At 43.9% G+C, this 23,815-nt stretch overlaps 1 protein-coding gene across 6 annotated transcripts in view; it reads left to right on the forward strand.

Moving 5' to 3' along the window:
* Positions 1-23,815, forward strand: part of POPDC2 (popeye domain containing 2) — a 45,753-nt gene that overhangs the window by 13,266 nt on the left and 8,672 nt on the right. For 3 of the 6 annotated variants that reach the window (XR_009764368.1, XR_009764370.1, XM_061638664.1), the window contains exons 1-2: positions 4,820-5,633; positions 14,025-14,133. Coding sequence is in view for 2 of the 6 variants with exons in the window: in XM_061638664.1 (XP_061494648.1) it covers positions 5,143-5,633; positions 14,025-14,133 (600 nt within the window). In the remaining 4 variants the exon portion in view is untranslated. Of the gene's footprint in view, positions 1-4,819; positions 5,634-14,024; positions 14,134-23,815 lie in introns of those variants that run through there. The other 3 variants (XR_009764373.1, XM_061638672.1, XR_009764374.1) reach the window with 2 other exon arrangements.

Consider the following 23,815-nt stretch of genomic DNA (forward strand, 5'->3'; position numbering starts at 1 on the left):
GGTCCCCTAGACCAGATGGAGGGGATGTGGTCTGCTCTTGATAGGGTTACACTCCCTCTGAAGGAGCAGGTGAATAGCTTTTAGATCCATTACTTTTGCTTAAGGGTCACGTGGCCTCAGTGGTGAGGAGTGCTTTCCATCAGCTTCAGCTGGTGGCCAAGTTATGACCCTGTCTGGACAGGCATAGCCTGACTTCTGTTGTCTATGCTCTGGTACCCTCTAGGATAGATTACTGTAATGTGGTATACACAGGGCTGCCTTTGAAGACAATTTGGAAACTGTAGCTGGTGCTGAATTTGGCAGTCAGATTACTCACTGGGGCAAGACAATCTGAGCACATAACACCAACTCTGGCACAACTGTACTGGCTACCAATGAGGTTCTGGGCTCAATTCAAAGTTTTGACCTATAAAGCCTTATACAGCTCTGGACCCCTATACCTCAAGGATTGCCTCTCTCCATATGAACCAACCCAGACCCTGCGTTCAGGATCTGAGGACCTTCTTTGTGTGCCCCCTCTGAGGGAGGTGCAGAGGATGGCAACATGAGAACAGGCCTTCTTGGTCGTGGGCCCCCCTTATGGAATGCTCTCCCCTGAGAGGCATGCCTGGCACCATCATTATCCATCTTTAGGTGCCAGGCAAAAAATTCCTCTTCTGCCATGTATTCGGTTCTTAATTTTTTGGAAGGTTCTTGGAGGGCTTTTGATGTAGCCTTTTTTAGAAGGTGGGATGTTCCACCATTTTATACATGTATTCTGTTTTTTTAAAAACTTTATTTGTGTTAGTTTTATAATGGCTTTAATGTTTTCATTGTATGTTGCTTTGGGTTCATTTTTATGAAGAAAAGCAACTAATAAATTTAATAATGAATGAATGAATAATGAGATATATAGCCAAAGCTGCTTCTTATTGGGCCTTTTCTCCCTTTTCCCTCTAGGTGATTTGCTGTTGAAAGATTAGTTTGGGGACTTTATTCTTCATGGCTGCTTGAACAGTTTTTATATTGCTTTATGTCAGAAGATGGATTAATTGAAAAAATATAGTAGATTCTAAAATCAGAGAAATACGTTGTTTTACTGTCTTCTGTTATTGGGTCCAGGCTGTGTGACAGTATGAGAGGTTCTCTTTAGTAGATGTTCTCATTTCAGCACAAGCAACTCTGGCTCCTGTATGATACAATAGTATCTGGAAAATGTCTCCCTACCACTGGAATATAGTGGAATGAAACATTATTTTTATACATATTTATTTGGATTTCATGTATATTCATAAACACAATACAAGAGACAAGTGTGTCAACATATATTCAGTACAAAATAAACTGAAAACAACTCCTACTAAACACTACAGGCCAGCTATTGCAAAGACCCTCATAAATTTTATTGGGTGTTATATTACTCCTCTTCCTTTCTCTTATCACAGGAACACCTCTAGTTCAAAATAGGACACTTAGATCCAGTGAGATCTGAGGCCAGATGAGATAGACATGTTAAAGAGAAATAAATAAACAAAGGACCAACACCAAATCAAGTTCTATTTGCAGAAGATGCAATAACAAATCACATCTTCCACAACATAACAAGGTGGGGGAGTCCAGTTGTGCTCTCTTATATACATAATAAAGTCAAACCATTCCCCAGTAAAGTCCCCTCAACACCCTTTTGTGTTATCATCTAAAGCCATATACCACACCTTCTGATACCAATAATTGTTGCCCCAGCAAAATCACTCCATTTATGAGCAGTGGTTAAGCATGCATCCATTAGTAAGTGCCTGATCAAACGTTTACTTTTTAAGTTGGAATGAGATCTTCTGTCTGCTTCAGGTGTGCACACATTATCAGGGATGGGTTAACACAACTAGCCAAGTATTCCTCAGGATACTTCCACTGTGCGCCAGGGACTTTATCCAAAAGGTCATGGTGCATCTTTGGCTTGAATATAGAAGCTCCTTTGGTAAGCAGAAAAAGTGTGGAAGAACCATGCGAACAGGCCAGATGGGAGACCGCTCCTTCCAGTCCTGGAGTAGAGTGCTGTCATGGTGCTGTTCCAGCAGCAGGGCATTGTACCTGATTAGAAAACAGGATCCATGTCCCAAGGAAGAATTGAATCTTGATTTTTTTATAGTTTTATGAAAGAGGTTGTTTGTCCAGCCACTCTGGGAAGTCTAAAGAAGAAAAGAAGCCCATAGGCCTTTGATGTGACAGCGTAAGCATGGCCCCGGTCCATTCCCACAAGAGCGAGAACAACCCTTTCCCCCTTCGGTTGGGGCAGGGGACATGGACCATAGGTAACACAAGGTTGCATATACAGTAGTACTACAACACTGGATGAAGAAAGAACAAGAAAAAGCCCTGGTTCCTTGCCTGGTTGTTTTCTCCACTTAACATAAAATCATAAATGAAAGTGTCTTTTAGCAGGATGGCCAGTTTCTGTTTTCCTTGGGAACCAGGGCTGTGGAGTTGGTACGCCAAAGCTTCTACTCCGACTCCTCTATTTTTCCACTGTCCGACTCTAACTCCTCTATTTTTCTACTGTCCGACTCTGACTCCACCCAAAATTGCTTCTTGTCAATCAAAATTTATTTGGAAGTCGGAGTCGGTACATTTCTACCAACTCCACCCAAAATTGCTCCCGACTCCGACTACACCCAAAATTGCTCCCGACTCCGACTCCACAGCCCTGTTGGGAACCACTCTATTATGAAACAGGAGATTTTTTTAAAAAGTCTGCAAACAGTATATAGGAAAACTCTGTGTGGATTGGAAAGGGAAGGTAACAACAAACCCATGTAGCACCTATGAACATGAGCTGTGAGCTGTGGCAGGTATGAGAGCTTCAGGTAACTGGGCCACAGAACCAAGAGGTATGTATTAGGGCTGTGCACTGGATTCGGCTGAATCCTAAGTCATCAGGCTTATTTGGAGGTACTTGGATGTTGGATGAGTCAGGGACAGATAGCTATGGGTCAGGTTGGATGACCCAGAATAATCCATGGTTGTCGGGGCAGAGCAGCAGGCAAGAAAGAGCTAGGCAGAGCGAGAAGACCCACAAAAAGGCCAAGATCTACCTTGGATCCCCAGCTGTGTCTTCTTGGAGAAGGTAGGCCCAGCTTCTTGCCTTTCTGATGCTTCCTGCTCCCATCCCCAGGACCTGTGCCTTGGCGATTCTGCAAGTGGCTTTCCTAAAGGAACATCACATGCCGACCATCACCTATGTAGGATCTTCTCTGCTGTTCAGTGGAGGGATCAATTCTGCAGGTGCTGCGATGCCTCCACTGAGGCATCATTTTTTGGGGGGGAAGGCATCGCAGTACCCTGCAGAATTGACCCCCTTCTCAGTTAGCGGTGGGAGAAGATGCAATGTCTCCTTTCCCTGTCCCTCTCCCAGCTGTATGTTTAATTAGGGTGTTAAAACCCTAATTAAACATTAGCCCTGCCCCTGAACTTTTTCGGGACTGGATCCAGGACAGGGTGGTCCATGTATCAATCCAGGGTGGGGTAGCCTAATCCACCCTGGATCAGAGGCAAAGGGCGGAAGAGGGGGGTTGTGCACAGCCCTAATATATATAGGCTTGCCAGTTCCAAACCTGAAAGGACTCCTGTGCCATGATCTATATATATGAGAGGAATTTTTGGCAGGTGTGGTTCTTTCCACTGTCATACGTTTCTCACTGCTGAGGAAAGCTACGCCTGGTCAAATTCTCATTTCTGTGCAACTCTTACAAGTTAGACAGAATTCAGGATCTGAACTAATACCAAGATGTCAGTGAGGCTCAATGTGCAGGGAAAAAGGATTTCAGAAAAGGATTTGAGTTCACAAACTAAATTTACTAGTTAGAAGAAGGCAAAGCAAATCCTGAACCAAGCCAAGTGTGGGTTGCTCCAGTGGGGCTCCTTTTGCAAGACACGAGAGACATCACGGGTGGACAGTGGCACCAGACTGCGCTTTGTGACAGCAGCTCAGACACTGGTAAGGCATAGGACTTCTCTGCTAAGACAGGAATGCCTGACCTCAGCCTGCCCCATACTTCCTTTCTCTTTTGAGGCCACAGTCAGACCTGGGGAAACGGTGGCTTTAAGATTTGTGGCAGAAAGCCCTCCCCACCCCTCCTGCACCTGTTGTGTAATTCTAATGGCTGGAAATAGGAAGCAAAAGTAAAAGGAAGTAGTTCTGGTGAACACCATGCAAGAAATAGGAGCACAGAGTAGCTGCCATTTCAATATATCGTGGTAAGAGCCGTGTATTAAGTAAAGTTCCTCTGTTGACCAGTCTTTTGTCTGAATCATTTATATTTGCAGCCTTAAAGTATTGCAGCTTGTATGACCAGACTCTGATGCAGAGCTTCTGTCTAATTTTAAACATCCCAGCTGTCAGCGCTTCCTTTGAATACTGTGGTCTATAGCTAACACCCCCCCCCAAAAAAAACCTTAAAATCCTACCGTATCTTATTTCTACTGCCTTACAAGTCATGATAGAGGCAGTCTTTTGTCTTTTTCCCTTCTGCCTTGTGATATGAGAGAGACCCTTTTACTGCCAAACAACCTGGGAACACTGAAAGCTCAAGCTACATATGCACAGACAATACTATGGGTAATCTGGTTCTCGGAGATATGTTAAGTGGCAAATGCCTGCCTGGCCTCTCTTCCTCTCTTGGCCTTTGCTTCTTGGATTTCAATTCCAAACATGGTTATCTATTTGGGGTCTCTCCTCTTTCCATGGCCCAGTGCTATACATTCCAAATTAAACACAAGTACCCTCTACTTCTCTCTTCCCCACCCCCTTTGACCTCCCTGCTGCTCTTTCACCGAGTCTATTTTCATTTCTCACATAACTGGGAAGGGAGCAAGTCACAGGCACTCTTTCCAGCTCTTCCCAAGGAGCTATCAGACTTAAAAGGCTGCTTCTTCAAGACTGAATTTCTGGTGTTTCTACAAGTGGATGCAATTTGGTGTTCCACTTTGTGGGAAGGGATTGCTGTGGGAGTTTGGTGTAAGCACATTAATAATTTCAAAAATGTTCCTCTAAAATCTCAGTAAGAGGCATAGCTGCTATCCAGCTGCGGTTTCAGGAATTGCTTTTATGAGCACTCCAATATAATTTTCAAGGCAGACTGGTGTGGAGGCTAGGAGACAAAGAAAATGAGTACAAACAGCACCTTCTTGGATCGGATCATTTTCCATCCTGTTCTGTGTGAGGGTTGGAAACTCTATATGGAAGGAGCAACCTATCATCTTGCTGGTTTCTTCCTCCTCCTGGGATTTATGGGAGGAAGTGGAACATTTGGCTCCATCTTCATCTTTGGCTTCTTGGCCATTGGTTTCTCCTGCACTGCACTCTGGGGCTGGATAGATGCTTGTGGACTTGACATCTTCATTTGGAACATGATTTTAGTTCTGATCTGTTTGCTTCAAATAGTTCACCTAGTTTACCAGCTCCGTAAAGACACCTTTCTTGAAGAATTTGACCTGCTCTACAAACGACTTTGCCAGCCCCTGCAAGTGCCACACCAGGTCTTCAAGGAAATTGTCAAGTGCTGCGAGGAAAGGGTTCTGCCATTGGCCAGAGACCAGACCTATGCTGTGGAAGGGAAGACATCAATTGATCGTCTGTCATTCTTACTGTCTGGCAGGTAGGCCTTTTGAAAAATAGATGGAGGTGCATGAAAAAAACTGGATACTAGAGGTTGTATTCAATGTAGCTCTAAGGTGAATGTCAGTGCAAGGGTTGTCCTTGTGCAAAGGAATGCTCTCCCCCTGCCCTCCCCCTGTGTGTTCCTAAATGTGTTCTGGGTTTCCCCCCAGTCCTCAGGAGCAGATCTGGGGACAGTGCAGGCGCACACAAGGGAACCCACTGCACATGCAGAAGTTGTTCTGCCGAGGCAATTATTTAGTTGCATATTGCCCTTTGAGTCCCTTCTGGCCTAGTTCTCACAGGTAAAACCTGTATCCCAACAATATCACTTCTCTCTGAATCTGAGGACTTGCATGGTAGAGTACCCTCTTGTTGCTCTTTTTTTTTTTTTAAAGCCCTAGCATGTAAGCAAGAAGACTAGGTTAGAACTTTCTCTCTGATATCTAGTTTTCTGTACGGAGAGACTTTTATTTTTAACAGAGAAGTCCCCACTTGCATTCTGAAGTGGTGCAGCCCGGATATAGGTTTACTATCTTACTAATTTAGGCCTTCTGTCTTACCTTGTAAACATGGCTATGGAACTCCATCATCATCATCATCATCATCATCATAAAATTTTATTTCTGAGTCGCCTATCTGGCCGAATTAACGGCCACTCTAGGTGACGTACATTAATACAATAAAATACAATATAAAATAGATAAGACCATCATCGTCTAACCCACTCTTCCAGTTAATAACACGTTAACAACTAACCCATCCCAGAAATCCCATAGGCCTGCCTGAATAGCCAGGTCTTCAAGGCCCGGTGGAAACCAATTAAGGAGGGGGCATGACGAAGATCAAACGGGAGGGAATTCCAGAGGGTGGGGACCACAACTGAAAATGCCCTCTCTCTGGTCCGTACCAACCTTGCTGTTTTAGTTGGTGGAACCGAGAGAAGGTCTTGTGTGGCTGATTTTGTCAGGCGGCATAATTGGTGATGCTGGAGGCGCTCCTTCAGATAAACTGGGAAAAGGAGGAGGATGAAGGTTTACGGTCCCCCTCCCCACCACTTTTCTGTTGCACATTTTCTCCTCCTGAGGACACTTTGCAGTAGAGTAGGAGCTGTTGAGCTAAAGTTACACGTGGCTGCAGTGCAGTGTGAACTTTCGCTCTCAAGATTGGTGTAATGTATAGGATTAATGCTTTGTTTTAATATGTTTTTAAATATATTTTGTTTAATATGTTTTCAGACTTTTGTTTTTAAGATGTTTTAGGGTATTTTTAGTGTTTTTGTTTGCTGCCCTAGGCTCCTTCTAGGAGGAAGAGTGGGATATATGTTTAATAAAATAAAAAGATAAGATTAAGGTTATGACTCCACAGTCTTCAAAAGTGAGTCCTTCTTTTCAGATAAAGGTTACTTGCTAGAACAGATGAAGTGGATGGCAAGCAACAGTGAGGCTTCCCTTTCTGAAAGGAAGAGATTTTTTTAAAATACAGGCTTTATATGTAGTAGCTGGAGGTGACTTCAGGGTTTCTTTGCACAGGGGAGACTATTATCTGGATTGTATTTATCTCACCCTTTATTATCAAGTGTTGGTTAGGGCTAAGGTGTTCCACACTCAAGGGGTCTGGAATTTTGCATTGAAAAAGAAAAATAATTTCTTCTTATATGGTATACTCTAGACTCTATATTATTTTATGGTATAGTCTAGATTTACCTAATTTACATACTGATTTGTTGGCTTCTTTTAATTTCTGTTGTTATGCAGAATTTAGAGAATGTATTGCAGTTGCCTTGTCATAGCCTAGACAAAGTAGGGTTGGGACTCATAAAACGTTGTAGAAGAAAGGAGATGGCCTGTAAAGGGAATGGGAGGGGGATTTAGAATCTAGATCTGTCACTGAGCTATGCTTATATTCTCTTATCGCTTATAAGCTCCACCGAGAGCCCTCTAGCGGAAAAAAACACAGACATGTTTATTGGTATAATCACAAGAGTCAGAAACTTGCTCAGATTATCAAAAGTGAAGAGACCATGGCCAGTTTCTCCATCAAATACTGTTTTGCCATGATCACAAAATTCTCAGTGCAGTCTTATTCTTTGTAAAATGCCATGTGTATAGATGATACTATATTAACATGATGATGATGTTGTCACTGCCTTTCTGAACTTGAGCTACACCTATGGAGCAGGGCTGTGGAGTCGGTATGTCAAACCTTCGACTCCAACTCCTCTATTTTTCTACTGTCTGACTCCGACTCCTTCTTAAATGTCAAATGTATATTAATTTTTCTACTGTCTGACTCTGACTCCTTCATAAATGGCAAATGTATATTAATGTATTAATATTAAAAATAATATTAATATTAAAATATTAATTTTATTTTGAAGTTGGAGTCAGTACATTTCTTCCAACTCCACCCAAAATTGCTTCCGACTCCACCCAAAATTGCTTCCGACTCCACCCAAAATTGCTTCCGACTCCACGACTCCAACTTCACAGCCCTGCTATGGAGATTCACCTCTCTTTGTTCACTGAAATAAACTATCCACCACGGGTGCTCTCCGTAGCTGTCTGTCCTGTGCTGTACACGTTCTGCTGTTCATAGGGGCATAAAATCTAGCCCCATAGGGATACTTCTAACCTGATTCCCCCCCCATTTTAAATAAGAGAGTTTGATTCCTCACTTTAGATTTTATCAAGTGATATTTTGCTGTATACTTCATCTTGAAGGACACTTTCAAATTCTCCTCTCCTCAGGCCGCTGGTATTGCATTCATAACAGACCCGGGAAGCATACAGATCATATGCAGGAAACGATCCATTCTTATTTTAGCTGAGGGTTCTCTCTTGTTGATAGAGAGAGAGTTTTTAAATAACTATTAAACTCTCATTTTTACCTGGAAAGGAAGAGGATAGATAGGACATGCACATCTAGGGCTGCCTCACTTATGCAATGCTCATTCAACTTTTCAGGGAGCAGAAATCCTTACAATGCAGCAAACTTTAATATTCATTTAATATGCAGCAAACTTTAATATGAAATCATTTCATAAAAGCAGAAAACAGGTATGTTTTCAACGCTCACAAAAACTTGTAGGGATGGGACCTATCTAATCTCACTTGAAACTAAGTTCCATAAATGCCCAGAGTCCACCTCTGGGAAAGCTGTGTTCTGTGTGTTTACCAGTCTGATTGCTCTCACAGACAGGCACATCAGCAGGGCCTCACACTCAAAGTTAAGCCTGAAGCACACTGGCAGCCAGTGAAACTGGTGCATTATAGGTGTTACATGCTCCAACCTCCTGCTCCTCAGCAATATTTGGGTGGTCGCATTGCACACCAACGGAAGTTTCTGAACCATCTTTAAAAGCAGCCATGTAGAGCACATTGCAATATTCCACTCTGGATGTAATGCATGAATAACTTCTCTCCAGATGGTTCCCAGTTGATAAACTGCCTAATCTGCTAAAAAGCACTACTAGCTACTACTGCCATTTGAGGTCCCCTACTTATTGCTCAGTCCAGGCCCTCAGGGGAGGGCAACCCCATCCAAGACAGGTTGTGAGCTTCCATCCAGAGTAGTCAGTTTTCCCATCATAATATATAGTATGGTATATAGTATGCCATAGTATATAATAAGCTGCTTTATGCTGAGTCAGACGCTTAGTCCATCTAGCTCCGTATTGACTACACTGACTGGCAGCAGCTCTCCAGGTTTTTAGGTAGGAGACACTCCCAGCCCTACCCGGAGATGCCAGAGACTGAACTTGGGACCTTCTGCATGCAAGGCAGATGCTCTCCCACTGAGCTATGGTCCTTCCCCACCTTGTATGGATTACGTTTCAGCTTGTTCATCATCTAGCCCCAAACCACCTCTTGATACTAGCTGAAGAGTATAAAAGCCACCTTGGGATGAATAGGTGGAAAAGAGTGATAGAGCTGAGTGCCATCTATATGTTGACGACACTTCAGCCCAAAACTCCAGATGACTTCCCCCAGCAGTTTCATGTAGATGTTAAAGAGCATGGGGAAAAGATTGAATCCTAAGGCACCACATAGGCCAAAAACCAAGGGGTGGAACAGAAGTCCATGAGTTGCCATCCCTCCAACCAACATCAAATTATAGATCGCATCTGTATACATTGACTGAACCATAAAAATAATGAATTCAGTGAGTTGTAGCTTTAATTTGTTGTTGTTTGTGGAGAGGGACTTCATAAAATAATGTACATTCAAGAGGATCCATTTAATTCTACTGGATCCAACTTTTCCCCAGACCCAATGGAAAGCAAAGTGTGTGTGAGTGTATGTTATGTTCTTTCTCTCGTCATGTCTGTTGGGTGAGATTGGATGGTTGGACAGAGACTGACCTGAGGAGCGGGTGAGAAGCAATTGGAGGGGGGGTGCCCATGGACTCTTCAAAATTCCAAATGTGCCCATGGGCTCAAAAAGGTTGGCAGTGCCTGTTTTAAATGAATAAAACTTTCATCACAATAAAACTTGCATCTGTGATGATATATTGAAGCTTGTATGAGCCCAGTACAGGAAAGTGCATCTGTAATTCCTTTCCCAATATAAGGGGAAAAAACCAACTATTTGAAATATATTCTCACACTGAATTTTTCCTAAATAATGCGAGATAAATGAATTTCTGAGACCTAATAATTGACCAGTTTTCATTTAGTTGTAATCTAAAAGGTGGTGCTTCTTTTTTCTTCCACATCTCACAGTTAATTTTTAAAGCTATTAATAGGTTAAAAGAGAGCCAGTGTGCTGTAGTGGTTAAGGTGTTGAACTATGGAGAGCAGGGTTCGAATCCCCACACAGCCACGAAGCTCCCTGGGTGACCTTGGGCCAGTCACTGCCTCTCAGCCTCAGAGGGAGGCAATGGGAAACCCCCTCTGAACATCGCTTACCATGAAAACCCGACTCATAGGGTCGCCATAAGTCGGGATTGACTTGAAGGCAGTCCATTTCCATTTTCAATAGGTTAAAAATAAGCCCAACCTCTTGTTTGTTCTAAATTCTTTAGGATATATTTACAGAACTACTAAAGGATCTATTGGTAAAATAACTTTTCTTATTTGGCAACACTTGGCTATGTTCAGCATTTACTCTAGATAACAAACCTTATTTACTTGTATCATGGTCCTTTCTTACGTTAACTTCAAAATAATCTCATTAAGTGGCCATATTTATCTGGTGATTTCCAGTCAAGATTAGCCACAGGTGATTGTGGACCAACTTATAACTAAGCATATGGATCTCCAGTTATCTGAACCATTTATGAGAAGTACATATTGCTGTTTGTCGTGCAGTATTGTATTGAAAAACTTTCCAAAATGAGATACATGGTGGTATACTGAATTGTTATCTGGTGAAATTCTGTGCTCGCCGTGCCATTAAACCAACTGAGGCAGTTGCCTGAGGCAGCAGGTGATGGGTAGGGAGTGGTGGCAAAGTGCTGGAGGACAGAATCGGGTGTCTCAAATGGCCTCTTCTGTCCTGCACCCCCTTGAGCTAGCCTAGTTTCCTTAGGTGCAATGGAGGATATTGTCCTGTCATCAGTGTTGAAGTAAGATTCAACTGCTGGTCCAGCTGGCTTCTGTATGTGGAATTTGGGAGAGGGTGCCATCTTGTCCTTTGCCTTAGACAACAACAATGCCTTGGGCTGGCTGTTACTCAGTTGGCTGATGTGTCACAAGTGTGAAGCATGTGTGCTGGTGGTGTTGGGTAGAGGAGACCTGGCATCCTCACACAAACACATGCCCCAGAAGAGGGAAAGGTCAAAAAAGAAAAGGAGCTGCTGCCTCAAGAAGTTCTTTCAGCAGTCACACTTAGAGCAGTTGGCACCTTTGTTTTGCGTGCTTGCTTGTATGTGAGTAGATTAATCAGCAGTCAGTTTGCATGCAGAGGATGATGTCTAGCAGTCTCTTTTCTCCAGGCTGCTAAACTATCTGCCTGCCTACTTACTTGCCTGCTTCTGTCCTCTGGGTGTTATGTTGCAAATGGGTTCACATCTGTTTTTTTCTGTATATTTTGCACATTAGCTTCCACTTCTTCCCCTTTTTTCTGCCACGGATATTGCTTGCTATTCTGCAGCTTGCTGTCCATATGAGATGGGCACAGCTTGACAGAATATATCCAGAGGTGTTTTTTTGTCCCTCCCCTCAATTAGTCCTTCCTGACCTCTACTGACTTCTGTTCTGGGCATGCCCACAGTTATTTCTGTACGTGTGCATGTACACCTTTCTCTAAAAAAAAACACCCACCAACCCCCCCCCCCGAAAGTGTAGAAAAGTGCAAGAGCAAATCTTACCAACATTAGTTATCATGTTTCACAATAGACAAAAAGGGGGCTTCCGCCTTTGGGGCAGGAGCAATTCCCATTTGCTTTTTCATTTTTAACACTGAGGTCTTGTGCAAGAGTGATAAAGAGGTCTTCAGCAAGACCTCTGTATTACTACATTTTAAAAGCCCGATGTTTGTACTGAGATTATAATCTCTGAAGTAATCCCCTGCATGTAGAGTCATCCCCTAGTGTAGAGATCTTGAGAGAACAGATCCCCCTAACTGAAATTTGAGCATGCCTTCAGCATGTGGTAATTGGTTGAAATAGGCATGTTCATATTGTTTGGGCCACCAGAAACAAAATGGCTAGGTTATTATTACCTTACATTTATATCCAATGTGAAGTAGGCTAGACTGAGAGATTGTGACTGGTCCAAGATCACCCAGCAAACTTCATGGCTAAGTGGGGATTTGAACCGTGGCCGTCCAGGGCCTAGTCCAACACTCTAACCATTACACCACACTGGTGTACACACCAATACAACAGTACACTGGTGTACATACTACAGCACACTGGTGATTTGCTCAGGTGCTGTGTATTCAATATATTCAAAGCAGTTTACAACCATCACACACACACATATACACACACTAAAAGCCATGTAAAAATTTAAAATCAGATATCAACTTACCTATTACAAAAAGATTCTTTCTTAATTGCCTGCATAAGCTTGGTGGCATAGAAACGTTTTCAGCAGACATTTAAAGGTTAAAACAGAAGGCACCTGCATTAGAGGCCACCCACAAAACTCAGCAAACGTAACAAATCAGCCATAAAAATGCACTAATGAACTTTCACACCAGCAGTGACTACAGATGTATAATGAGTCATTTTTACTTAATGGATTTTCCACAGTAAGGGGAAATCTGGATTAAATATAGAAGTATGGCCTGACATTTTGATAGGGACATCATCTGGATGCTACAAAAATTGCATACATGAACACCACCAATTGTAAAGTACAATAAACTATCTGGAAGCACTCTGTCTGCTTGCCGCATAAATTATACAGAACTGTTTGGTATGGCTGCTCACAATCACTTTTTAAAAATGGCACACATTTGCCATAGATGTCACAGTCTAAAACCTTTTGCATCTCATACCAAAAAAAAAGAGAGAAGCCCAGACATGAAGCACATAACCACCAACTCTGGCAGACTCCTGAAGGGCCCATCAGTGGCCTGAGAGGACTGTTGGGCAGCCCTTTCCCCACCTTTCCCAGGGCTACTTAAGACCTGTGCTCTGAGGGAAGGCAGAGGAGAAGCAGCCCAGGCCAGGAAGGTACGAGATAGGGCCTTTTCGGTGGCCGCCCCTAGGCTATGGAACTCCCTTCCGAGTGAGGTGCGATTAGCTCCCTCCTTGCCGTCTTTCCGGCGACAAGTAAAGACTGTTTTATTTCAACGGGCATTTGGGATAGAGAACAGCCAGGATTAAGTGTCATAGGATGGGTGACTACATTATGATCTTATTATTTTAAATTATCTGCTGTTCTTAAACGTACGTTTTATAGTTTTTAATTTTTCTCATAGTTTAATTCTATTTTTAATTGTATACATTTTTATGTTTTAATGGTGTGTTATCTTTTAGCTGTAAGCCGCTCTGAGTCCTATTGGAAAAAGGACGGGGTAGAAATAAAGATTATTATTATTACTGCCATCAGCTCCTGAAGCTGGCCTGGGAATATTTTGTTCCATTTGTTTGGGTTAATGTTTTAATGTAATGTTTATAGTGTAAGCTGCCTAGCAGAAGGGTGGAATACAAATACAATAAATAAATAAATAAATTAGTACTTTTAGAAAAATGTTTTCACTGCTTCATGAAAATCACCTAGCTGCATCCAAATGAACCTGCCAGTTTGTTAAGATCATCAGAGACCATTTTCAAGCTGCTCCTGCCATCAGAGGTGAGGTAGGTGGTGAAAGGACCATTTCTGTGGTAAGCCACCTTGGGAAAAAATAATTATAAAGTAGGGTATACATTTTTAGGGGAAAACAAATAACATTTCATCAGTTTTAAAGTTTACCTTTTCCCTCCCCCCCTCCCCCAGGGTTAGAGTAAGCCAGGATGGACAATTCCTACATTATGTCTTCCCATATCAGTTCCTGGATTCTCCTGAGTGGGAATCGCTTCGACCTTCTGAAGAGGGAATATTTCAGGTAACCTTGCAGAACACAGTTGCCTGGGAATTTTATGCAATTTTGTTTTTTTAATTTTGGGGTGGTGGTAGTGGTGGTTTTTTGTTCACTTTCCTGCTTAGAATCATATAAATAGAGGCTAGGGTCCAAAGAACTGCTGAAGTCATTCCATGCACTCAGGAAGTCTTTGTGCTTATGATTCTTGAACAGTAATCCAGCCCCCACCCAATGAGTTGCATGCTTTTGAAAGTGAGATGATTTTCAAAAGCAGATAATATATGGAGATCTGTTGTTTAACTAAAGAAAGGTGAAAATCCCACAAGCATGCTTAAAATAGCTGTTACTCAAAGTAACTAGAGATAGGTGAAGCCCCAAGGCTGGGATTCAAAGCTGAGGCCTGGGTTACTTTGACTTCCCTTGAGCTTCATAATATCAGCTGTGTAGGTATGAAATGACATTCCAGAGGAAAGCTGACTTAGGGATTACATCTTCATTATTATAAGACTAACATGACAGTCATATCACAATATTTTTAACATTGTACAACTCCACTCTGTAAGATTGGGTTTGTCACCAAATACATTTACTCCAGTTCTCCCCTATCGAAAACACTCAATAAGTTCCCCAAAAGGCTCAAAGGCAATTTCTGCATATAATTTTGGAATGAAACGTGCCATGCTGTGTCTGAGATCCTTTTAAGAATGCTAAGCCAGAATTTGGGACACCATAACAGTGTGTTGTCTGGGCTGAGAAATTGATTGTTCACCGTACTCAGTGGTGTTGCAAAGGTCTGCAGGAAGCTTTAAAACAGAACACACAGTGACAAGCTGTGGAAAAATGGCAAATGTTTATTCCTGCATGGAATGCCCAGCAGCTGCCTCTGAGACTAACTTCTTCATTGAATATCCATGCCACAAAGGTTAAGGGGAATGTAGATAAGAGATAGTGCCCAGCTTTAGGAAGAAAGGAGATGACAAATTTAGGCCCTTTCCAGGATGCTTCAGCCTTAGCTGGCCATGAAGGTATAGACTGCAATGCTATCTCTTTGTAGCTTGCTTTGTCCAAATTCATTTTGGATCAACTCTTAACATTTTTTGGTATTTTCTATATTGATTCACTGCTGCCCATCAGGTCCAAACTAGACATGTGACATATTGTCACGTATAATCTCCCCTTCCCCCCCCTTTTTTCACTTTCCCCCCCTTTTTAAACCAAAAGCAGCCATGGGATGCTCTGAGGAAGTGGGGGGGGGTGCATGCACACACACATGCACCCTTTCCCTTTTGGCTATTTTTCTGCTCCTAATTAAAATTTTGTTTTTCAAAAATGGGAAGAAGATACACACGATTGCTTGTTATCACTCTAGTTTTGTCTCCAGAGTGTGAACTGACTGAACTTTCCTCAGAGGATTAAATTATTTTTCAAGCCTGCAGATGTATTAAGAAATAAGCACAATAGCCTTCCTCTTCTTTCCCTTAGAAGTGATTCTTTTTCTTTATTAAGTTTTGACTGCTGGAAAACAGCATCAATTGATTTATATTTAATTGGAATAAGGTTATATGGCCTTACTATAAACTTAGCAAGTCCTGTAATGGGCTGGAAAGTGCTGCTCATGAAATGGGTTTCTGTCCCCCAAAGTCTGCCAGACCTCCCTTAGGAAAGCTCTCCTATTCCGGCTCCCCTGGGTAACAAGGCCAAAGCAGCTGCCTGCATGGCAGCAGCATTAAATATCAAACTCAAGGACACACTGCCGCCTGTCCATGTTCTACTTCCCAAACCACCATTCCTTGGGCCGTGGCCAAGGAGACCCCTGGACAGGGAGGCCCCCAGCATAATTTGGCTCAGTTCTTGTCAGCGTCTCAGTTACCCACATACATTTTAAAAGCCAAACTGCACAAGCTGGTAAAATAAACACCTTTTCTCACTTGTCAGGGTTTTGGAATCTTCCAAACCTGTACCAAAAAAAAGAAGCAGCTCTCATTTAAATTATTTCAGATAAAATACAGGGATAGTACTATTGGATCTAATTTTTTTTTGTATTGGAAAGTATTGGCATCTGTTTTTGTGATACTTGCTTTATTTACAATTGTACAAGCATAACATAGTGAAGGCAAATAGCATTTTATTATTGATTACACTTATTAGAAATCCCATAACCAAAGTTCTCTTGGCAATAAACAATTAAAGCATAGCAAAATTAAAAATCTAGAAAAATATCAATCAAATAACTGCACTAAAATCCTAAGAACATCCATAACAAATCATGTCTGAGCAGAGTTCATAAAGTTTCAGCCAGTCTAATAATATAATGCAAAGAGGTATAAAACATCTGTGTGATGCTAAAAAAATTGAAATGGACTGCCTTCAAGTTGATTCTGACTTATGGCGACCCTTTGAACAGGGTTTTCATGGTAAGCGGTATTCAGAGGGGGTTTCCCATTGCCTTCCTCTGAGGCTGAGAGGCAGTGACTGGCCCAAGGTCACCCAGTGAGCTTCATGGCTGTGTGGGGATTCGAACCCTGGTCTCCCAGGTTGTAGTCCAACACTCTAACCATTATGCCACACTTCTCCCTCATCCTAAAATCACAGAAAGATTCAGAAGTTAATATAAATGATTTCATAATTTTAAATTATTTTTTAAGGCTGGATCAATATTTATTTATTTTATTTATTTAGTTTCATTTATAAACCGCCCATAACCAATGGCTCCCTGGGCGGTGTACAACATACAAAAGTACAATATAAAATACAAGTGCGCTAAACAATATCAAAAACAACTAAAGCAATTAACACATCAAAATACTTAAAAATATATTAAATATATTTAAAATGTATTTAAAATGCATTTAAAATGCCTGGGAGAATAGGAAGGTTTTAGCCTGGCGCCGAAAGGATAACAACGTAGGCGCCAGGCGTACCTCCTCGGGGAGACTGTTCCACAATTCGGGGGCCACCACAGAAAAGGCCCTGGATCTTGTCATTACCCTCCGAGCTTCTCGATGACTCGGTACTCGGAGGAGGGCCTTAGATGTCGAACGAAGTGCACGGGTAGGTTCATAGCGGGAGAGGCGTTCCATCAGGTATTGCAGGCCCACACCGTGTAGGGCTTTGTAGGTCAGTACCAGCACCTTGAATCTGGCCCGGAAACAAATTGGCAGCCAGTGTAAACAGGCCAGAACAGGTGTAATATGTGAGGACTGACTGGTCCTTGTCAATCTGGCTGCTGCGTTTTGCACTAGCTGCAGCTTCCGAACCGTCTTCAAGGGCAGCCCCACGTAGAGTGCATTACAGTAGTCCAATCTAGAGGTCACTAGAGCATGAACAACTGAGGTGAGGTCGTCACTGCCAAGATAGGGGCGTAGTTGGGCTACCAGACGAAGATGGTAGAACGCATTCCGAGCCACCGAGGCTACCTGAGCCTCGAGTGACAAGGAAGGATCGAAAAGAACCCCCAAACTACGAACCTGTTCCTTCAGGGGGAGTGTAACCCCATCCAGAACAGGATGAACATCCTCCATCTGTGCGGAAAAGGCACTCACCAACAGCGTCTCAGTCTTATCTGGATTGAGTTCCAGTTTATTAGCTCCCATCCAGTCCATTATCGCGGCTAGGTAACGGTTCAGCACATCAACAGCCGCACCTGAGGAAGATGAAAAGGAGTAGTAGAGCTGCGTGTCATCAGCGTACTGGTGGCAACGCACTCCAAAACTCCGGATGACCGTACCCAGAGGCTTCATGTTGATGTTGAAAAGCATGGGGGACAGAACCGATCCCTGTGGGACTCCACAATGGAGAGTCCAGGGTATCGAGCAATGCTCCCCAAGCACTACCTTCTGGAGACGATCCGCCAAGTAGGAGCGAAGCCACTGCCAAGCAGTACCCCCAACTCCCAACTCCGCGAGTCTCTCCAGAAGGATACCATGGTCGATGGTATCAAAAGCCGCTGAGAGATCAAGGAGAATCAACAGAGTTACATTCCCCCTGTCCCTCTCCCGACAGAGGTCATCAGACCAAGGCTGTTTCGGTGCCAAAACCGGGCCTAAAACCGGATTGAAACAGATCTAGATAATCTGTTTCATCCAAGAGCGCCTGGAGCTGGCTGGCAACCACCCGTTCCAAGACCTTGCCCAGAAATGGAACATTCGCTACCGGTCGATAGTTGTTCAAATTATCTGGGTCCAAGGATGACCTCTTCAAGAGAGGTCTCACTACAGCCTCCTTAAGACAGCGAGGGACAACTCCCTCACTTAAGGAGGCATTGATCACTTCCTTGGCCCAGCCGGCAGTTCCAGACCGGCTAGCTTTAACTAGCCAAGAGGGGCAAGGGTCTAGTACCGATGTGGTTGCACGCACCAGTCCAAGCATCTTGTCAACTTCCTCAAGCTGTACCAACTGAAACTCATCCAATAAATGCGGACAAGACCATGATCTAGGTACCTCAATGGATCCAACTGTCCTAACATTAGAGTCGAGGTCCCTACGGATGCATGCGATTTTATTTTGGAAGTGCCCCGCAAACTCGTTGCAGCGGGCTTCAGATGACTCTATGATATCCTGAGGGCCAGAATGTAAAAGCCCACGTACTATCTTAAAAAGCTCCGCTGGGCGGCATAAAGATGATCTAATAGTGGCAGCAAAATAACACTTTTTTGCTGCTCTTACCGCTTTTATGTACAACTTAGTGGAGGCACTTACCAAAGCATAATTGCATCCATCAGGAGTTCGCCTCCATCTACACTCAAGCCTCCTCCTCTCTTGTTTCATCACTCTCAGCTCCGGGGTATACCCCGGAGCTGTATGAGCTCTACATCGAAGGGGGCGCGCAGGAGCGATCGTGTCAACAGCCCGGGTCATTTCCGTATTCCACAGTTCGACCAGGGCCTCGACAGGAGCACTAGTCTTATCAGCCGGAAAATCGCCCAGAGCCTTCTGAAAACCCAAAGGATCCATTAGTCTCTGGGAGCAGACCAACTTAATAGGTCCCCCACCTTTGCAGAGGGAAAGGGACGCTGTAAGCCTAAATCTCAGCAGGCGGTGATCTGTCCATGACAATGGGGTAGATGAAAAACACCCCACCTGAAGATCTCCATGTCCAGTGGCGAAGATCAGATCAAGAGTTTGTCCCGACACATGCGTTGGTCCAGTAGAAAATTGAGACATCCCCATTGTTGTCATGGCGGCAATGAAGTCCTGAGCTGCTCCAGATAAGACAGCCTCGGCATGGACGTTGAAATCCACCAGTACCAAAAGTCTAGGGGATCCCAACAACACCTCTGAGACTATCTCAGTCAGCTCAGTTAGGGAAGCTGTTGGGCAGCAAGGTGGGCGGTACACCAACAGGATTCCCAATCTGTCTCGCTGGCCCAGCACAAGGTAGAGGCACTCCAATCCAGTCACCGTCTGGACAGGGTGCCTGGTGAGAAGAAAAGAACTCTTATAGACCACAGCAACCCCCCCTCCCCGGCCCTCGGATCTACCACAGTGCTGAACCTCATACCCGGGTGGGCAAAGCTGGGAAAGAGCAACTCCTCCCTGCTCCCCCACCCAGGTCTCGGTTATACATGCCAGGTCGGCGCCCTCATCCACAATTATATCATGGACTAGGGAGGTTTTATTATATACCTACCTGGCATTTAAAAGCAGCACTTGGAGATCCGAGAGCTGGCTGATAGGACAACCCGAAATCCTGTGGTTATGAGGAGAACCGGAACACGGCACAGACACGACTTGTCTGGGACGAGTTCCCCTTACCTGGCCTGTTCTCCTCCTAACACCATACCTCCCATTACCTGTCACTACGTTAATGGGGGCCCCGACAATATGAATATTTAATGTGATTGAGGTTCCATCTCCTATCTTCAACCACAAATCTACAGACATGCTGTAGACCATCCGAATGGAGCTTACAGACCACAGTTTGGGAACCCCTGGCCTTAAGCTATTTGGAAGGGGATGTTCTAAAGATTTATAAATTGCTAATTGTAAACTACAATGTTGCAGCAAAAAACACAATGGCTTGATACTGGAAGACTGCCTCTTTTCCCACAGTGAAGGAGTGATTATTAAAAGCTTTTGAAATTGCAAGAATGGATATAGTTTGCTGAAAAGACAGACAGATACTTCTATCAAACTTTAAAAAGCAGTGTCAAATTTATTCTTAATTTCAAAGCCTTTTTATTGGTCAATGTCATATGATGGTGAAGACAGCCTTTTGTGTTTCAAACTGCAGGTTATGCTCTATTTCTGTTTTGGGCGCATTAACAGTTGAATCTGAAACTGCAGTTTGATGTAAGATCAGACATTACAAATATCTGTTGGCTATAGGTAGCCACAAGGTGGTATTTTTTTTGCCTATTAGTGAATTTCTCTGCTTTCTAATCTGGGAGGCAAGAAATGAGATGCTGAGAATGGATTGATCATTTGCATGCTTATTGAGTTCAGTAGGACTTACTCCCCTGAAATCTTGCTTAGGATAAGTGAAACTGACCATGGAGGGAGCAGAGGAGGAGGAAGAAAGGCAAGGGTAGGGGAGGAGGAGAGAGAGCAGAGGGGAATGGGAGAAGGCGGAAGGGGAAGAGGAAGGCAAGTTTGATCATGTGCATGCTCTTTGAGTTCAGAGGGATTTACTCCCCTGAAGTCATGCTTAGGATAGGTGACCATGGGGGAGGAGGAGAAGAGGGAGGGAGGGAATGAGGGAGGACTGAAGTGGGCAGGGGAGGAGGAAGAAGGAAGATAGGAGGGGAAGAAGAATGGAGAAGGAAGGGAGAGGAGAGGGGAAGGAGGGAAGGGAGAGGAGAGGGGAAGGAGGGGAGGGAGAGGAGAGGAGGGGAGGGGAAAGGCAGGTCTGATCATTTGCATGCTTATTGAGTTCAGTGGGATTTACTCCCATGCAATCATGCTTAGAATAGGTAAAATTGACCATGGAGGAAGAGGGGGAGGGGACAGGAGAGGGAAGGCGGAAGGGAGGGGGAAGGGGGGAGGCGGAGGCGAAGGAATAGGCAAAAGGGAGGGGATAGGAGGGAGGAGGAGGGGAGGGCAGGTTTGATTATTTGCATTTTTTTTAGTTCAGTTGGATTTACTCCTGTACAATCATGCTTAGGAAAGGTGAAACAGACCTGGTGGAGGGGCAGGGAGGGGGGAGGAAGGGGAAGGGGGAGAGAAGGAAAGTAAGGGTAGGGGTAGGGAGGAAGAGGAGGGGAGGGGAAGGAGAGGAGATTGGGTGGGCGGGCACTGGGCAGAGGGAAAGCCCCTTTCCTTTCCAAAAGGAAAACAATTGAACAATATCACTGTTTTTCAGGGTTCCCCCCACCTTTTCTTCCTGCAGCAGGCACATGTAGCCTCCCACCCAAATTTAAACCAAAGCTGTCCTTGGCCACATCCACACCAGACCTTTACTTCACTTTAGACAGTCATGGCTTCTCCCAAAGAATCCTGGGAAGTGTAGTTTGTGAAGGGGGCTGAGAGTTGCTAGGAGAGGCCCTGTTCCCCTCACAGAACTACAATCCCTAGAAGAGGGGCTGACTCTTAAACCACTCTGGCCACTGGAGCTCTGTCAGGGGGAAATAGCAATCTCCTAACAACTCTCAGCATCCTTCACAAACTATTGGGTTTGGAGGTCTGTAACCCTTTGTCTTGTCCTGATCTCCTTCGTTGTACCTGCTATTCCCATTCAAAGAAGCTCTCCCATTGGTGTCAATGGAAGCTTTCTTTCCCATGTAAAAAACAGGCACAGGAGCCTGGAGCCATCTCTGGACTATAGCAGGAGACAAAGTTCTAGCTTCCTCCCCACTAAACCTCCCTGTCAGGGGCCCATTTAGATTGAGTCCCCAAGACTTCCTATTTACTTTAAAAAACAACATCTACACAACTGCTAATTCCATGAATGTTTTTTTTAAAAAAGTAATTAGCAGTTGCTAATTACATGAAAGTAAATAGCACTTGCTAAATGTGTGAATGGCATAATGTCTAGTTAGCCCAGTGAGTCCAAATTTACATTGCTGATGGCTTCAAACTGTTTCCCTTCCTTCGCTCTAGAAGGGCAAAGGAGTTCTCCAGCTCATGGGTCTAATTAAAGTCCACCAGGCCTCAGACATTGCCAAGTAATTTTGGGCTAACTATGCCCACCTTTCCCAGGGCCTGATGTCATTTTTCCCTGCCTGCCCACCTGTCAAAATGGCCTGATTAAATTAAATAGGGAAAACCTATGCATTCTTTCTTCTTTATTATTAAAGAAAATAATTTAAATTTATTATACAGCAACAAGAGTGTCTGTATACTATAACCAGCATGGATTTTTCGCATTCCACAGTGTTAAATTAAAAATACACCCCCATGCTATTCTGCTGCTTCCCATGAGCTCATTTCAAAACAAAACCTTACAAAACATATAGTCCTGAACTGAAAATTGCTTGCTTAACAACCCTCTATGTTTTCATGGCGATACACAAAACAGTCAGAGAGAATCAAGAGGTCAAAGTAGAAAGCAAGAGAAAAAAAATCCAGACCCCTGTTGGACGTTTTTCTGTCAGTGGTCTCATAATTTGTTGAAATTAATTAAAAATCCGCCATGTTCACAGAGTACCTGTAATCCTATTATTGACCTTGCTCCATACTATGACCTTCATCTTTTGCAGTTTAAATGTTTAAAAATGCATGACTGATTTTTAATTAATTTAAGAAATTTAACATTGAAGTAGATTATAATTCCGGGCATGCTCTGTAAGAACTGTTAGTGTTTTAAAATCCAGACTCACAGTAACTTGGCTTGGCTAATCAGGTGGCCACACCCACACCAGACCTTTATTTCACTTTAGACAGTCATGGGTTCTCCCAAAGAATCTTGAGAAGTATAGTTTGTGAAGGATGCTGAGAGTTGTTAGGAGATTGCTATTTCCCCCTGACAGAGCTCCAGTGGCCAGAGTGGTTTAAGAGTCAGCCCCTCTTCTAGGGATTGTAGTTCTGTGAGGGGAACAGGGCCTCTCCTAGCAACTCTCAGCCCCCTTCACAAACTACACTTCCCAGGATTCTTTGGGAGAAGCCATGACTGTCTAAAGTGAAGTAAAGGTCTGGTGTGGATGTGGCCAAGGACAGCTTTGGTTTAAATTTGGGTGGGAGGCTACATGTGCCTGCTGCAGGAAGAAAAGGTGGGGGGAACCCTGAAAAACAGTGATATTGTTCAATTGTTTTCCTTTTGGAAAGGAAAGGGGCTTTCCCTCTGCCCAGTGCCCGCCCACCCAATCTCCTCTCCTTCCCCTCCCCTCCTCTTCCTCCCTACCCCTACCCTTACTTTCCTTCTCTCCCCCTTCCCCTTCCTCCCCCCTCCCTGCCCCTCCACCAGGTCTGTTTCACCTTTCCTAAGCATGATTGTACAGGAGTAAATCCAACTGAACTAAAAAAAATGCAAATAATCAAACCTGCCCTCCCCTCCTATCCCCTCCCTTTTGCCCATTCCTTCGCCTCCGCCTCCCCCCTTCCCCCTCCCTTCCGCCTTCCCTCTCCTGTCCCCTCCCCCTCTTCCTCCATGGTCAATTTTACCTATTCTAAGCATGATTGCATGGGAGTAAATCCCACAGAACTCAATAAGCATGCAAATGATCAGACCTGCCTTTCCCCTCCCCTCCTCACCTTTCCCTCCCCTCCTTCCCCTCTCCTCTCCCTTCCCTCCTTCCCCTCTCCTCTCCCTTCCTTCTCCATTCTTCTTCCC

Source organism: Rhineura floridana, chromosome 1, assembly GCF_030035675.1.
Source record: "Rhineura floridana isolate rRhiFlo1 chromosome 1, rRhiFlo1.hap2, whole genome shotgun sequence".
Classification (NCBI taxonomy): domain Eukaryota; kingdom Metazoa; phylum Chordata; class Lepidosauria; order Squamata; family Rhineuridae; genus Rhineura; species Rhineura floridana.